A 19,302-nucleotide genomic window follows, 5' to 3' on the forward strand; every position below is an offset into this window, starting at 1 on the left:
TCAGGAGCAGAATTGTCCAAAATAATATATTACCGGCAAGAAAGTGCGCTTTGAAAGAAGTCGTATTCTCTCCGCAGCACATAGGTTTCATATTTATTTCTACTTCTTTTACAGGTTGCAAAGTTCCTTCCGGGTTCACAACAAATCCAGCAGGTAAGCTAATAGATAAAAAAGAATATTTAAAGGAATTCATCAACATAAATAATCGTAATTTGATCTGAATTATTTTATTATAAAATATTCTATTCGAAAACATTTATGATACCCCATCATGTATTAAATCTGCTAAGAGTCAGCCTCTATATGAATGTATAAAAATATTAATTTAAACTTATAATAAAATTTATAAATTTAAACTTAATATAAATTTAAATTTGTATATAAAAAAGCAGTAAACATGGATAGCATAAAAATAAAATCCCAAGAACAAAGATTAGAAACTATAATAAATTGTACAGAAATGTCAAACAATAAATGATCAATAATATTCAAAATACAACCAACTAACTAAAATGTAAAGTGAAAATACAAAATTCATCAGAAGAAAACGAAAAACTAACTTGTGATTCCAAATGACCGATTGTCATTATAAGCACTTTTTAATGAGTTATATGTTAATAATTTTATAAATAATCAGAATAAATTTAGAAAAATAATCTCGATTTAATATGGCAACTTACTTATTAAAAATGTAGGGCGCAGATTCGTTTAATAGGTGAAACCTGAATCCACTCTAAAAAGCATTAAAAGTATTTTAGAAAAACAGAAAATATATTGAACTTATTTCCAGAAGTATTGAAATTTGAATTACCGATGGTATATTTCCCAAAATAGCTGTAAATTTGCATCCTGCCAAATGTTCGTCTTTTCCTTATAAAGAAATAGGAAAATGTAGAATTTATATAATAAATTAGTAATTTTTATATAAAACTAGACTATAAACTTACCAAGATTTCTTATTTTTTCGCCAAATAAGTACATTTCATATTCCGGTCCGTCTTCTACTGATACAGTTCCTGATACTGTACCAGTTTGACAATAAAGGTTAAAAGTTTCGATAAATCTAAAAATTGTAGAAAAACAAATAATTAAATTCAAATGAAAAACTCTTTTTAATTTTAAATATTTCTATGCACATGTATTTATTGAACAAATATTTCGGGGATTAGATTAATGAAGTAATGGTAGCATTAAACAGTTAATTAATTAAATTTTTCATGTCTTGTACATATTATATTAATACAACTGTGAGCAATTGTCTATAAATTATTCGTGAAAGAATTTACAATAATTGATGCATTTCAAAAAAGTATTAAATCGCATTTTAACAAAATTGTATTGATAATTTTTAATAGCATTTAGTATTTTGTTTAGTATTTTTTTATTTGCTGCTAGGTTTAACAGACCGTTTAGATCAATAATTTAAAATTACACACACACACACACACACACACACACACACACACACACACACACACACACACACACACACACACACACACACACACACACACACATATATATATATATATATATTGTCTACAAATTTATATTGTTATAACCTTAGCTCTAGTTTTGACTTTGCCTCATGAAAAGAAAATCAATCAATCATATATCAATAACTGTTGGAGAGATCGTAGGTTTGTTTTAATAAAAAATCTGCAATAATCGACACAACTCATCAAATGCTGATACTTCATTTTTTATACTTTATGAAAAGGCAATCGCGGCAAAATCATTAAAAGAAATAGCAGTAAACTTTCGGTAAACAAAATTATCTAAAGATTTTTTTAGTATTGTAATAGCAGCCTCTGGTGACCAGCTGGTTCGGGGGGATATTAGTTATATATAATTTCAACTAAATAGTTTAGACGCAATTTCATGTTCATGATTCCTTCGTATTGTCAAAGATTGGAAACATGTTGTTTTAATAATTTTATATATTTTTTGTTCATTATATACATGAATTTTTCTGATGGAGAGCAGTCTTATGTCATTATGTTGCATTTAAAAACTTAATTAGCCATTTAATTCATTAGTTATTCCTTTAATTCATTAGTTAATTCATTACTTAATTAGCCAAACTTAATTCATTTCGCTTATAACAATCTTGTTAATGAAAGCTCACTTTTATTTGTCTAACAGACAACACAATATAAAACAGAAGTCCTTTTTTTTAGCTTTCAACAACGGAAGAAAATTCTGCTATTAAATATTTGATGAAATAATGTAAACAACTTAAGTTTCAAGTTTACAATGTAATACGTTATTGGAAATTAGGGAAAATATCTTTTCAAAAACTACAAAAATCAAAAAAATATTGAACAATTTTTAAACTGATATCATCAAATGACTCATTTTTAGAATTTTTTAAAAGTGTAAATATTACTTTTGTGCCATTTTATTTTTAGAAGTTAGTTTAAGCGGAAAAACTTAAAATTCAGCTCAATTTTTAATTAATAAAAAATCTATATCAAATTTTTAAAAAAACCGTTCTTTGACGCTAATATTGAAATATATATATACTAGCCGCCTTTGGCGACCAGCCGGCTCGCCAATCTTAATGTTCGTTAAAATTTTCATAATTAAATATTTTATGCAATTCCTACTTTAATAGCTTCTTCATCAAAATATTTTAAAACTTCAAATTTTGATAGGCATATAATTCACTCATAATATTATAAACGCCTTCTGTCATAACGTAATATGTATCTCTCTCATTTTCTGTTGGCTCCCATAGAATTTATACTTTAAATTAAAGTGGAAAGGATTAATCTGCAATTAATATAATAATATTTTTTACTGAAACAAAGTATTTTTTTTTGTAATATGATTGTTGAAAACAGTCACTGAGTGTTTAAACTTTATGGGCAATAAAGAATATCTTTCTTAATTTATGTAATATTTCAAAAATTTGTCAACAAAATTTTCTCAGATTCATCATGACCAGATTGATTAATTAACAATGTTTAATTTTAAATGCATCTAACACTAAAAAAATAAAAATAAAACGAATCGTTTAAAATAATCGGTTGAAAACAGGTTTAAAAAAACTACTTAAAAGACGATGGTCTTAAAACTATAAGCATACACAAAAAATATATAACTAACATAAATACACTTTAATTACAAAAGCATGCAACTAATCTAAAAATAATTTAAATCGTCCGTTGATATTGGTTGTCATGTCAACAATCAGAACACAATGCGCATGCGTGAATTTACAACGCTAGTTACGGTAACGCAAATGCGTGAGTTTTTCTAAACCAGTTGGGTAACGCTATGCAGATTAGAAATTTTTTTTTCCTTTATTCTGTTTTATTTTAATTCAAAAGTACTTCAGAATGAATCTGAAAGATCGATTAATTAACAATGTTTAATTTTAAATGCATCAAACATTACGAAAATAAACAGAATCCTTTGAAATAATCAGCCGAAAAATCTTAAGCCTAGCCTCATTACTGTTGGGGAAAAAAAACTGAACTCTTACTCATTTGGTGGTAAGGAAAATGAATAATTTTTTGTCGAGAAAGTTAGCTTTTAATTAATAATTAAAATTCTAATTAAAAATTCAAAAAAAAGGGACCCCAGGTGCACATTCCCGACCTCTAAGGTATACATGTACCAAATTTGGTAGCTGTAGGTCAAATGGTCTTTGTGGAGCGCCAACACACACACACACACATTGAACTTTATATATAAGTATAGATCTTTTTTTAAAGCAAGCGAAGAGGGGAAAAAAACTATTCTAAAAAATTGGGTAAAGCAGGTGTTCTTATTAAGTAAGTAATTTTTTTAAAAAATGAAACGAAAAAGGGGAAAAGTTATTCTATAAAATTGTGTAAAGCAGATGTTCTGCTTAGAAACTTCTTTTCCCTTTCCAGCTGTGTTGCCATGGAAACCGGCGCACAGCTGTTTACACGTTTATATTTATCTATTCAGATTTTATAACATCTAATCAGAGTAACGGTGAATATCAGTGTGTTCGTGTTCGTCAATAAATGTTAATTTTTTTAATAACAATATTAACGAAAACAGAGTCACTGAGCATTTAAACCTTATGGGAACTAAAAAATATCTTTCTTAATTTATGTAATATCTCAAGAATTTGTCGACCAGCCGGTTCGCCAATCTTAATGTTCGTTAAAATTTTTATATTTAAATATTTTATGCAATTCCTACTTTAATAGCTTCTTCATCAAAATATTTTAAAACTTCAAATTTTGATAGGCATATAATTCACTCATAATATTATAAAGGCCTTCAGTCATAACGTAATATGTATCTCTCTCATTTTCTGTTAGCACCCGTAGAATTTATGCTTTAAATTAAAGTGGAAAGAATGAATCTGCAATTAATATAATAATATTTTTTACTGAAACAAAGAATTTTTTTATAATCTGATTAATGAAAATAGAGTCACTCAGCGTTTAAACTTTATGGGCACTAAAGAATATCTTTTTCAATTTACGTATTATCTCAAGAATTTGTCAACAAAATTTTCTTAGATTCATCATGAGCAGATCGATTCATTAACAATGTTTACTTTTAAATGCATCAAACACTAAGAAAATGAAACGAATCGTTTAAAATAGACGGTTTAAAACAGGTTTTAAAAAAACTATTTAAAAAACGATGCACTTAAAACTATAAGCATATACAAAAAATATATAACTAACATAAATACATTTTAATTACAAAAGCATGCAACGAACCTAAAAAAATTTTAAATCCAGTCCGCATCCGTTGATAATAATTTGTCAACACAATGCGGAATTCAGAACACAAAGCGCATGCGTGACTTTTCAACGCCAGTTACGTAACGCAAATACGTGATTTTTTTTCTACGCCAGCTGGGGTAACGCTATGCGGATTAGAAATTTTTAATTTCCTTTATTCTGTTTTATTTTAATTCAAAAGTACTTCAGAATGAATCTGAAGGATCGATTAATTAACAATGTTTAATTTTAAATGCATCAAACATTAAGAAAATAAACAGAATCGTTTGAAATAATCCGCCGAAGAATACTAACCCTAGCCTCATTACTGTTGGGAGAAAAAAAAACCCGGAAGCCTTACTCATTTGGCGGTGGCGAAAATGGAAGATTTTTTTGGCGGAAAAGTTGGCGGTGGGGAAAATGGAAGATTCTTTTGGCGGGAAAGTTAGTTTTTAATTAATAATTAAAATTCTAATTAAAATTTCAAAAAAAGGGACCCCAGGTGCACATTCCCGACCTCTAAGGTATACATGTACCAAATTTGATAGCTGTATGTCAAATGACCTGGCCTGTAGAGCGCCAACACACACACACACACACACACATTGAGCTTTATTATAAGTACTAGCCGCCTTTGGCGACCAGCCGGTTCGCCAATCTTAATGTTCGTTTAAATTTTAATAATTAAATAGGTTGAACTGGAGTTTAACCCCCTTCTTCGCCAAGTTGCGATAACGCTCCAAAGCTGGCAATCTTTATTATGCACTATAATTGAACATCTGCTCCTTTGCTTTTAAACATTTCGCAAGGTCGTTGTTGGCGATTTTTAAAAATTGCTCCAAGCAGGAGGTTAAACTGCGGTCGTACCATTAAATATTTTACGCAATTCCAACTTTAATAAATTCATCGGCAAAATATTTTAAAACTTCAAATTTTGATAGTCATATAATTCACTCATAATATTATAAGGGCCTTCAGTCATAGCCTGATATGTATCTCTCTAATTTTCTGATACCCCTCGTAGAAATTATGCTTTAAATTAAAGTGTAAATGATTAATCTGCAATTAATATAATAATATTTTTTACTGAAACAAAGCATTTTTTTAATACTATGATTACTGATAATAGAGTCACTGAGCGTTTAGATTTTATGGGCACTAAAGAATATCTTTCTTAATTTATGTAATATCTCAATAATTTGTCAAAAAAAATTTCTCAGATTCATCATGAACAGATCGATTCATTAACAATGTTTAATTTTAAATGCATCAAACACTAAAAAAATAAAATGAATCGTTTAAAATAATCGGTCGAAAACAGGTTTAAAAAAATACTTAAAAAACGATGTACTTAAAACTATAAGCATATACAAAAAAGTATATAACTAACATAAATACAATTTAATTACAAAAGCATCCAATTAACCTAAAAATAATTTAAATCATTGAAAATAGGTTTAAAAAAACTGCTTAAAAAACGATGCACTTAAAACTATAAGCATATACAAAAAATATATAACTAACATAAATACAATTTACTTAAAAAAGCATGCAACTAACCTAAAAATAATTTAAATCATACGTTGGTTGCCATGTCAACAGTCAGAAAACAATGCGCATGCGTGAATTTTCTTCGCCAGTTACGTTAACGCAAGTGCGTGAATTTTTCTACGCCAGTTGGGGTAACGCTATGCAGATTATACATTTTTAATTTCCTTTATTCTGTGTTATTTTAATTCAAAAGTACTTCAGAATGAATGTGAAACATGGATTAATTAACAATGTTTAATTTTAAATGCATAAAACATTAAGAAAATAAACAGAATCGTTTGAAATAATCCGCCGAAAAATGTTAACCCTAGCCTCAATTCTGTTGGGAGAAAAAAATAACTGAAAGTCGGCGGTGGGGAAAATGGAAGATTTTTTTGGCGGAAAAGTTGGCGGTGGGGAAAATGGAAGATTTTTTTGGCGGGAAAGTTAGTTTTTAACTAATAATTAAAATTCTAATTAAAATTTCCAAACAAGGGACCCCAGGTGCACATTCCCGACCTCTAAGGTATACATGTACCAAATTTGATAGCTGTATGTCAAATGACCTGACCTGTAGAGCGCCAACACACACACACACACACACACACATTGAGCTTTATTATAAGTATAGATATAGATTTATGCCACATTTATAAGCTGAAAGTCATAAGTTTGATCAGTAGACATTCCCGTTTATAATTAGCATAGACTTTCTTTTCAAAAAACCAATTTAGAATGTAAAATAAAATTTAGAAAGTGATAACTTAAAACTATAAATCGTTTATTAGATACGTTCTTCTTGTACTAAATATACAAAGAAAATTACTTTTTAATAGGTGGAACAAACAGCGCTTTCCATCCAGACCTTGCCATAGAACTTGCAAACCCTTCAGGATTGCTATTTAATCTCAAATCGTAGACATCTGAAGAAGCTTTCCATCTGAATTTGAAAATAGAAATAAGATAAATAAAGGATTTTTGAATGGAAAATTTAATTTAACATTTTTCATCTTAAAATTCTATTAATTTATCGAGAGCTGTCTCATTGTAGCAGCTTTCTTCTTTAAATATTTCCACAATTTGAACTCGTGTATTCGATTAGGAATTTAAAAATCTATCCTGAGAGAAAAATTGAATTTCTTTTAAAGAATAAAGCTAAATATATTTTTTCTGAAATTAATATTTCATTATTTCCAAATACAAAAAAAAAAATCATTATTCCTTATCATTCAAATTCAAAATTTTACTTGCGCAAACATTTTTATAAAAATGTTTCTTGATGTTTGATTTATATCCTCTTAATATTTCTGTCCATATATTAGTAAGTCACACTTTTAAATGTATTTCTATTAACCATAATTCAATTTCTCACTGCTGGAACTAGTTCTTGTTTTGCCTTGGATCATGGAAAAATACAAATGAGTGGCCACAAGCTTTTTATCTACTTTTTATTCTAGGCAGTCATAGATTGACAAGCTCTTAGATACAAGCATAAAAACATAACACGTATATTATAAAGTAAAAACAAGCATCCTCAAACACGATGAGCGAAACATGATGCGGAAAATATATAATTAAGGCTGTTATTAACAACTAACGTGGTGACGTTTTCCCTTCGTTTCCCAGAATCGAACACGGCTGTCTATTATTTTCGAAGTTAGCCAATTATTTATACTGTTATCAACTATACAAAAAATCGAATTAAATATGCTGTTAAAAACATAATTGAGTTTGCTATTCATACTCAATAACGGTCGCGTTCCTTTCTCAATCATCCGACTCGAACTGTCGCTCAATCACAGCACTCTATTATTTTCACAAAATAGAACGATTTTTTTAAAGCTCTGCTATCAACTATACTCAAATAATACAGCAGTAATCATTTATGACAGAAGCTATTCACATCCAACAATCTTTATGTCCCACTCTTGCTCCCAAGGCTTGATCATGGTAGCCAATTATTTTCGAAAATGGTACAATTATTACTTTTTTGCTATGAACTATACACAAGGAACATGCTACCGAAAATACTTAATGATTGATGCTATTCACTCACAGTGATAGTCATCTTCCACTTACGCACCTCAGGTTCCATCACAGCAGTCTATTATTTTCAAAAAAATTGCAATTATTGCATTCTGTTATCCACAATTAATCCAAGCGAAACATGCTGAAGAAAAACTATAATGGCGAATGCTAATCACACGCAGTGCTCTACTCTCGCTTCTTGGTTCGATCAAAGCAGTCTATTATTTTCGAAAGGAGCCTAATTATTATTATCAATCAGTTAGGTTATCAATTATAACATAAAAAAATCGAATTAAATATGCTGTAGATAACATATAATGGAGGTTGCTATTAGCATTCAATAATCGTCACGTTTCTCTCTCTGTCTCCCGATTCGAAATGGAGCTCGATCACAGCATTCTGTTATTTTCACAAAATAGCGCGATTTTTTTTAACTCTGTTATACACACATACGCAATTATTGTTATACGCAAATAACACTGGTGAAATGTTGTGCCGAAAACACTTAACTCTTAATAACCACTAGCTTTTCACACCCAATAATGGTGACGTTCCACTTTGTCTCCCAAGGCTCGATCACGGTAGTTTATATTTTTTTCGAAAACAGCACAATTATTACATTCTGTTATCAACTATGTGCAAGAAAAGACTTTAGAAATCATTTAATGAAAGATGCTATACACTCCCAATAATGGCTGCGTTACACTGTCGCTCCTCAGACTCGATCAGAACAATCTATTATTTTCGAAAATAGCGCATTTATTACGCTCTGTTATCTATTATCCACACAATACTTACTTTAGAATGCAATTAATGAATAATGGTAATCACTCCCAGCTATGGCCACTTTACACTGTTTATCCCCAGGCTAGATTACAGCAGTCTATTATTTTCGAAAATAGCGCAATACACTCTGTTATCAACTATACACAATAAATCTGAGTAAAACATGCGGTAGAAATCAAATAATGATAGATGCTATTCATACTCAACAATGATCATATCCCACTTTCATTCACCCAATTTAAACTGGCATTTAGGCATAAAGACCAGAGTCTGACCAGATGATACTCAGCTATCAAATTCGCATGCCCATTTAAAAGAAATCTTACCATTTATGTATATAACTCATACTGTATTTGTTTTAAGCAAATAATAAAATTTAGATACTATATACTTACTGGAATGAGAACTTTATGAACACTTCTCGGTTTTTTTCACCTGATGTCTCTCTACAAAAGAGAAATAAATGTAATACACACAGTCTAATTTCTGATATACGTAAAGTTATTGTCAAGTAAACCTACTTCAACATTCCGCAATAAAATATCCTCCATTTGCGCATGGGAGACAAATAATACATTTGTAGTTTTCCACAAGAAAATGTACGGTCACTGCCCTCACGTGGTTGTTGGTATCCTGTCGTTTCAGTAAGACTGTATGTTTTTCCATCGGCCATTTTCAGATGAACCCAAGCGTCGGCCATTTGGTTTGGGCCTCTCGCTATCCGCACTAAAAGGCATTCCGAATTCGAATTTGTTCCGTAAAAGATAACTTCGTCAGCTTTCTTGAAAGAAAAAAAAAGCTAATTAAAATATAGCATAAAATAGTGTTTAAGATTACCTGTCAGTTATGAAGGAGTTTTTTTCCCCCCTTTGTATCTTATTCTTGAAGAGGGAACAGAACATACCTGTTCGATTTACAATACTTCATCAAGAAAAAGTTCTTCAAATTTCAGTATTTGTCTGGAGACATTGATTAGCATTTAAAATCTCTTTTACTATAATAACTCTCAATGACTAAAAATTCTAAATCAATTTTTATTTATTTATTTTGAGCTTCGAATGAAAATCTAAATTATGAGACTCTTTTTAAGATATACCTGCCACAAATGATTTATGATCCTTTTTTGGCGAAGACTGCTGAATCAAAAAACCTGCTCATTTTTTAATGTTCAGGGATAAAGTAATAATTTGAAATGAAAACAAAAAGAAACATTTCTGTAACATTTATTTTTAGAAAATTTTGTTTCCAGATGTTGAATTATAACAAAGGTTTTAAGGAATATTTTAAGGCGAATGATATATTGAATAAACAGTTGATACAAATTGTTAAACATCTGTTTTTAAAGTTCGCTTTTAGAAATTTGCTAATCTGTTTTGGCAACAACTCTGTGTTTGATTCTTGCTCATTAACAACAAAAAGTTGCTCGCGTGAAATTTATTTTCCTTGTATTTATTTGAATCGTATGAGTGGACTTATGTTTCCTTTCAGACATCGTTAAATAACTATTCAAAATTTCTCATTACTCGAAGTTATATATACTTACAAAATATAAGTATTTATTTACTATTTGTAGAAAATGCAGACAAAGATGGTAAGGATTTTTAGCGGTAGTAATCATTTAATCTCATTAAATCAATTTTAAAATGCTTTTAAAACGATAAAAAAGCTGCTGAAAATATTTAAAAACAAAACAAGTACTAAAAAACAAAGGTAAATTTGTTCAAATTCTAACCAGTACCCAGTCGAGGGATATTTAAAATTTTCTTATTTCATAGTTATTCTCAAATGTTCACTTGTTTATTAAATTTTGAAAGTAAAGAAAAAAAATTCTAAAAAGAACCGAAAAAAAAGAATAAAAATTGAAGAATAAAATCGCTTATAATGAATTTGGTATTACTGAAAATGCTCCCACTTTTGTGTAGATGACTCTTTGTAAAATTGATGACTGCTCTAAATTTAGATTTGTGACTATTCTAAATGTATTTGATTTTCTCGACCATATGTCAATATGCTTTTTCTCATATGTGCAATCGCAATAATTTAAAAACGCAGTGACTAAAATAAATAAAATTTGGTACATGATCAGTGATTATAACAGTAGTTCTATGTCAAATTTTGATTTCATTCGCTTGGTAAAAAATACCCAAATTACATAGTTGTTTTTTGCACTTGTTTATCAACTGCCTGCTTAAAATTTAACACCACACCACATTTCCGTGTCTAGAGCTCATGTGGCATCTTTACGGTTTTTATAGATGTAGGTGGGTTTTATTAAAAAAAATGCACTTCAATAAGTTGCAAAAAAATATGCAAGTGATGAAATACGAATGCATAAAGCATTAACAAAAATTGGTAAGATTTAGAATAGAAAATATCTGAAGTACAAGAAGAGCTGGAAAAGTGAATATGATAATGTACAAATTAGACATAAATATTGTTTAAATACAATAATTAATGAAATGGAATAAAAAAAGAAGGAAATGATGAATTCGGCCTTAAGAATTTTTCAGAGATCTTCCTCATGCAGGGTTTCGAACCAGAGAATTTTTTCTGTGAGGGCTTTGACTTTCGTTCAAGTATTGGCCCCTCGTGATCCAAAAATCCCCAAAAAATTGAGGTTTTAAAGATATGAATTAATAACAATAAATCAAAAACAATAAATTACCCATTAATAATAAGCAAAAAAATCATTTCAGGAATTACTTGGACGAAAGTCAAATCCCTCACAGAAAAAAAATCCCTAGTTTGAATCTCTATCTGAGCGTGGTCCTTGAAAAAGTCTTTAGTCTGGATTCATCATTTCCTCCTTTTTTAGTCCATTTAATTCATTATTGTATTTAAACTTAATATTTATTACTAATTTGGTTAAGAAATTTGGTGTTTTAGATGTAGCAGAATTAGCGCTCTCTAAATACAATGTATCTTTATAAGTTTTGACTCAGGAAATATTCATTTTAAATTTATTTTTATAAAGATTGCTTTTTTGACTGATAGTTTCATGATAATGTGCAGTATGACTGATAAAATAAAACAATTATAAAAACTGAGATACTTGAGGAGAATTAAGGATATACTATGAATAAAATGCAGGCACACTGCATGGAAAAATGAGCTACATGATAGGATAAATCTTCAAAGATCTCATGATAGATTCAGTAAAAATGTTAGATTTATGTCAAATATCTATATTTTGTAATTATTGTTCACCAATGCCATGCAAGTCAATCACGGATTTACCCACAGTTTCATGAGAAAAGAGGGGGGGGGGGTAGCTTCTTTATTAGAAAGTATACTCGAAATTTTTTGAGAAAATAACTTGTTTAGTTTTAGAAGATGATTTAAATGTTCGAACTTGTCTATTGTTGAAAAAAAAATGGTTCAAATTGATACGAAAAGTGGCATTGCATTTTTTACCATCATAAATAGATCATTGATGTTACATCTGTCTCTAAAAGCGTGCATAAAGTTTCTTATAGTACACGAGTAAATAAAATTCAGGTTGCCATCATATTATGAAACGTATAAAGTGTCGGTGGAATGAATATTGTAAAATTGCCCTTCTATATTTTTTTTAGTAATAATTAAATAATGAAGATAGAAAAAGAGAATCACCTGGTTTACAAACCTATGAATTTTCAAATTTTATCTATGACATTGAAAATTACTTTTTTTTACCAAAGATTAAAATAAAACAAGCAACATTATTTGTGTAACAGATGATTAGAAAACAATTGTTGTACGTTTAACACTTCGAAACGATAAATACAATGCATCAATAATAAACGAACTATTAACCTTGAGAGACATCGGAATTAAAGGTCGGCCAAAGGTAATCTGTTACTCTATTGTATCTGAAACCTCGAGTAACAGATGTTTATTGAATTAAAGTATTTAATTCAATAAATAAAATAACTTTACAATTTCAAAATTAAATTGACTCTAATGGGAAGTATTTTTTTTTAAATTTTGAAAACATTTATTTCCTTTTTATGGTAAAATAATTTACAATTAATAATACTCTTCTGCTATTTTCCTAACAGTCCAATAATTCTTTTGATTATTATTTCAAACAGTTCTACTTATTATTATCATTATTAAAATTGAAAATCTGGTATTTTTAGCAACAAAGAATGTCATCCTCTAATAGTTCCATTTTCATCCAACTCACTAGAAAATAAAATTGAAATATTAGTGTTGCCACAGTAACGGAAATAATAATAACTTAACATTTACATCTTTATTTTAATGCTTGTGAACCCAAATTCAACAACTTGAAGAAAATTAGTTAAAATATAGAAAATTAAAACAACAGAAAAATTTAGTGGCAACAAAATGTCACACTGTCAACCAAAATTCAATAACTTGAAGAAAACTAGTTAAACATAAAAATTAAAAAAAAAAAAATATTTTTTGACGACAAAATGTAAAAATTATCAGCCTCAATAAATGCCATGACCTACACGTACTGTAATTCTTTTGACTCTGCATTTTTTTTAACCTTTCAAAGGGCCATTTTTTTCTAGTCATATTATGTTAAAATATTTTTAGGCTTGAAATTAGAATAAGAAAAGGGATTCATTTAGCTTATTAGATAAATTTAATTTGATTAATTAACTAATTTGGTTAATTAATAATTAAGTAACAAATCAAGTCACATCATTTTGTCTGAGATAAAGAACTGAAGCATCTAAGTTTCTGATTTACTAAAAAAATTTGTCAGAACTGATGCCAACCTACAGAATTTCATACAAAGATTGATAAATTTGGGGGGGAAGCATGCTTCCCACGGCCTTAGAAAGGGTTAATTTTTAATCATTGAAACTGGATTGTGAATATTGGTTTTTGTTTTATTTTATCTTTTAAAATAAACTGAAATTATTTTCTAAAATTGAATTCTTTAATGACATAATTTTTTATCCGCCTTCTTCTAATTTATTTTGGTTGTATTAATATATTTATTGCAAATGGTAGAGCAAAATCCCTGACTGAAGTAAAAATAATTGATAAAGCTAAAAATGTTACATTTCTTTATCTACCTCTCAAAGTCTCTTTGTGTTTAGTGAAATCTATCAAGTAATTAATTAATTTATAAGTTTAAATAAGTTTAATTAAGACTATTAAACTATATTCAAGTTTATTGAATAAGATTACGATTGATTTTAAAACAGAACAACAGTAGTTGTTATATAACTGTTTGTAGTAAAAAAAGGAAATAGTCTTTTCGTTTCCTCTATGAAAAAATATTATTTCCAATTTTTTTTTTTTTTACACATTTTTGTAAAATATTCAGAATTTTTATTTCCATATTATGGAGATTTATAATTTTTTTAAAGAAAAAGCACATGATATCGGTACATAAAAATATTCAGAATCGATCATTCTTTTTTTTTTTTCATTTCAAACAACAACACTATTATCAGCTAAAAAAGTTCAAGATCATAAAAGTTCAAATTCATCTGATCATCATCCTATAATATGCTCTAAAATTTTATAAATATTTTCCAAATATGAATGAAATATGACGCTTCCCATGTAACAAACAAATAGTGACAAACAAACGATTTGCCAAATAAGGTATCAACATTTTTTATACGTAAAGCGCATGCGCTTCATCTCAAGGTTTCACATCACTGGGTAAACCATGTCTTTTATATTCCATTAAGCAAGGATAAATCTCAAACATGTCCTGCTGTCTGATTATCATTTGAAATATTGTGATCGATTTTTCCACAAATATTTTATACTTCTAATCTCATCGTATGCATCTTTTTCTCTCTTCAGATGAAGAATTATCTTGAGGTTTAACGATTTTCAAGTTCTAGAAAAGTGCAGCGACGATGGCATTGGAGAGTGGGACCAAAGAAGACCTGTTATACAAATTTATCTCTTAGTTATAACAACGCCAAAATTTATATCTAAACCGAAAATTTATTTTAAATATTAAATAAACAAGTTATATTTATACACATTTATACGTAGTAAAATAAAATCCTTTTTAAAAAAAAAATTAGTTTTTTAATGGATACAGATTATAGTAATTTTTCTGGCAATTAGAAACAAAGAAATAAATTTATAGAAATACTAACTTCTTGTAAATGAGATTCAGGAAATGGTGATTCAATTTCTTTCTCCGATTCTGGAACAACGTATCCTACTTTCACTGGGTCCCCAGCTGCAAAGATGTCATAATCGTCGAACCTTTTTGGCTGAAATGCACTGTAGAATCGGATCGCAAAATACGCTATATACCATTTTATCCAGTAAATTATTGCTGTAAAAAATAAATGAATTCAGTCTGAATGTGATATTTCCATCAAAATGTAATTTAAATAAAAGAAACATTTTCAATTAAACTGTAAACGTTATTCGGAATTATTTATTTAAATGAGAATTGCACCTGGATGATCACCTAATTTTAGAATTACTAATTAGATTTAGATTTGAAAAAAAAGCATATATTTTATATCTTCTTAATTCTTGGTATTTTGTCAGTCGCGTGGATAATTTATCCATCAAGTCATGTCTACATCTGTATGTTTCAACATGTTTCTTCATTCCGGTTTACAGCTAAACAGAACCCACCCACCCATTGTGAGTATCCCAAATTGGAAGATAAAAAAGCTTACGATATGGTGATTGATTATAGTGAACCCGGTAGATATAGTAATAATAGCATGAAGTCGAATTATTATGACTCAGATACTGGGACATACCGTGGTCTATGATGGGTATGGGGAATTAACATTAGTCTCTTCCCTTCAACACTATCACAACAATTGTTATTTATAAAATACCTCATGATGTGTTGCAGGCCTGGAGAAACTTCAGTGTTGTTGTTATTACAACAGTGTTGATGAATATGGGAAGTCAAATAATAAAACGAAAAGCTGTTGATAATAATCATAAAACAAAATTATAAACATAATTATAAAAATCCCCGAATTGATTTAAGAATCTTATTGTATTGGTAACTTCAGAATATTTGTAACTTTTGGTACAAATGGTACAAATGAATCTTCACACCTTAGTAGAATGCCTAGGATAAATACATATTGGATAATTTGGTTACTGCATCTGTAACCTTATTTTGAGTACAAAAATTAATCAAGCAATAATACTTTAAATATTATCAAGCACCCACCATTAAGCAATAATGCTTAAAATAAAAATAATCATGTTGCATTTATGGCAGATACATTTCATGAAAATAAAAGGCGTGATTTCAAAACCCATAACTCAATTTACAGATTAAAGTGGGTAATGGAGATATTTGTTGTAAATGATTCCATAAAAGTATTCTTTCTTCTGTCTGAAGTGACCACTGATTTCAAAATAGATATATATCACTATATAAATGGATTTCAAGAATACAGCAAGATTTTAAAAAGTGAAGAGGTCCTATTATATACTAAACTAAACTAGCTTTGCAAGATAGGAAATCGCCAATCACTTTACACCATTCCATTTTTAGACTATTCATTCAGTAGCGACAGCCTTTCCACGCCTATTTAACTCAAGTCTTCTGGTGCTTGACATTACTAGAGTCTCTCTCTTTTTTTCACATCCCCTTTCACTAAAGAAATATAAAATAGAGGGTAATTTATAAAACTTAGGTGGGTTAGATATCTAATTTTCCAATCCATACTGCATTAATTCTGCTAATTTTCACTGTGATAATTGTATTTAGCTTAGAGTGGTTAAATTAGCTTGGTTTGAATTGATTATTAACTATCGGCTAATGTAGAAGATGGAAATAAAATAGCTGAGAGAAACGACTGATGGATATCTGGTAATAGATGTCTTTATGAGCAACAAGCATTACTTCATCCATTTATTACTTAAAATGTTGAAAACAAAATGCAGTATGTAAATCTGCTAGTTGAAGAAGAAATATCGTTTGCACATGCGCTAGTAAAAGATAAAATATGTGGAAGCAAACTTGCTTAAGCAACTTGCAACACAGGCAAACTTACTAAAATATGTGGAAGCGAACATGATTAAAGTAAGCCTTTTAGCAGCCAGCAATACTTTGCAGCTATTGTGATAATAATGATTTTGTTATGCTAAATACAATTTGGTAAATTTTACACGGTTAGAAGAATAATATGTGAATATTCATATATTATTATATATGTTGGTTATATTTAATAATGAAAATGGACACCTACGAATAAATAAGAACATAACATTTGCCATAATTATAAAGAATTCTAAAAAAATAATTGCGTGGGGTTGAAAATTTAAATTTTTTCTAATAATATCTAAATATGTTACCTGAAACGAAAAAAAAATTTGCAAAAAGAAAATAACTGATTTAAAAAAAATGTACTTCTTTCCTTTTAATTAATAGATCTGACAAATAAATACCAAGAAAATTCAAAGCAGACCATCCAAATACTCCTAATAATATTATAAGAATTTGACGACAATTCTCGGAATAAGCAAAATGTACAATTTATCATTTTTAAGATGCAAAAATATGTCCATGAAATAGAACTTTTACTCTAATAAAAATCTTGATTATTCAGAAAAACGATTACAGATATTTAAATTCTCTTTAAATATATCTCTTAACTATATATGCATTAGAATCATATTCAAGATAATTTTACTTATTGTTTTTGCAATTCCTAATTTTCCTCAAATAATCTTCGAATTATTATTAAGCTAGGTAAAAATTTTGATTTGAATACTTTACTACAAATTCAATGAGGATAACTCTACAACAAATAGATTTTCTCTATGTAAAAATATTTTGTTATTAAGTTTTATTTAATAATGTTGTAAACAAGATTTGCTCATAAGTAATTACTATGTAAATTTTATTTATTCAGCAACGACTTCGATGATGATAATTCTGTAATATTTATATTTTCTGTAATATATATATATATATATATATATATATATATATATATATATATATATATATATTATCTACATTTTTAGGAAAATCACTTTTCGGTTATGTTATAATTTGAATAATTAAAAATAAGCATCTGAACTTACCTAATGGTATCGTGAAAATCGCAGTTAATATCCTTAGAACCATGGTTGATTCGAAAACGGATCCTACGGATGGTCTTTCGTCATCTAAATCTTCAGCCCAATGCCTAAGTAAAGGATTTAATTGTTCTTTTTAATGTAGATAAAAAAAAATTGGCATTGAAATCCTTTTCCCAATAAAATATTTCATTCGGATAAGACAAAATCTATTTTTACCAATAAATGAAAAAAATTGATTTGCATCTGCAGTGAAGATTGTAAATCGAGAAAGTAATAGATAAGTTGTTTATTTAATGTTTTTAGATACAATATTTTTTTGATAAGTATTCGTGTTGGCAAGTCCGGAGGTAAAGGTCTGTTAATTTTTTTCATGAGATTCCCTTCCCATAATCTGTTTTAATTGTATAACGGTAGTTGCTATGATAATGAAAAGGGGGAGGGAGAAGAAGAGAATACAATTGATAACGACAAGATATCTAAGATATCAATATTGGTCAAAAGTTATTACATGCATAGATTAAAAGATAACCAAATTTAGGGAACTATATCATTTTTTTTAACTTATAACTTTTAAGCAATTGCAGTTATGGAAATCTATCCTTACAAAAGTCATTTATTAGACTGAGTTAAAGATGTACCTAGTTTGAATTATCTTCCATAGTAGGGTAATTACAAAAAACGAAAATCTCAACTTGTGCCTTTGACCTGGATAGTATATCTAACATATCTGACAAAATTATTACCTTTTCTACAACATACCCCTAAACTCACCAAAATAACTTTAGGGTCCATATATTGCGTATGCAAGATAACATAGGCAAGGCTTTATATTTGTGTGATTATGAAAGACCGATATCTGGAAAATGTCGATACTTTCCGCTCAATGTCAACTCGTTTCTAGTTTCTTAGTGTACATCCGAAAAATGTGCTAAATATCATTACTTATGCCGGCAAATGCCCACATTCGGCATGCACTGATGATGAATGAAGAATAAAAAAATGGTTTCGCAAGATAAATATTCAACTTTTTAAATCATACTTTAGTATAAAATTTTATATAAGTGGTTATCAAAATGATGGAATCCATAATGAATCTTTATCAATAATCAATCAATAATCGATAATAATCAATATCAATAATGCATATCTACATGCAATTGCTTTGGCATGTAGTACATGTTGTATTCGTCTGGAAATCGAATCACACAGACGCTGAATACTGCTTAGAGGAATT

General features: G+C 28.7%; 1 protein-coding gene across 1 annotated transcript in view; it reads right to left on the minus strand.

Annotated features, from left to right (window-relative positions):
- The window catches only part of LOC129968808 (uncharacterized), a 61,402-nt gene extending 43,093 nt beyond the window's left edge, over positions 1-18,309 (minus strand). The window contains exons 1-9 of the mRNA XM_056083071.1: positions 18,072-18,309; positions 15,149-15,333; positions 9,584-9,843; positions 9,458-9,508; positions 7,075-7,188; positions 948-1,063; positions 812-870; positions 681-733; positions 34-158 (exon numbers count right to left, since the gene is read on the minus strand). Of these exons, the coding sequence (XP_055939046.1) occupies positions 34-158; positions 681-733; positions 812-870; positions 948-1,063; positions 7,075-7,188; positions 9,458-9,508; positions 9,584-9,843; positions 15,149-15,333; positions 18,072-18,114 (1,006 nt within the window). The 5' untranslated portion in view covers positions 18,115-18,309. The remainder of the gene's footprint in view (positions 1-33; positions 159-680; positions 734-811; positions 871-947; positions 1,064-7,074; positions 7,189-9,457; positions 9,509-9,583; positions 9,844-15,148; positions 15,334-18,071) is intronic.
- Between the last annotated feature and the right edge of the window lie 993 nt (positions 18,310-19,302).

Source organism: Argiope bruennichi, chromosome 5 (genome assembly GCF_947563725.1).
Source record: "Argiope bruennichi chromosome 5, qqArgBrue1.1, whole genome shotgun sequence".
NCBI classification, from domain to species: Eukaryota; Metazoa; Arthropoda; class Arachnida; order Araneae; family Araneidae; genus Argiope; species Argiope bruennichi.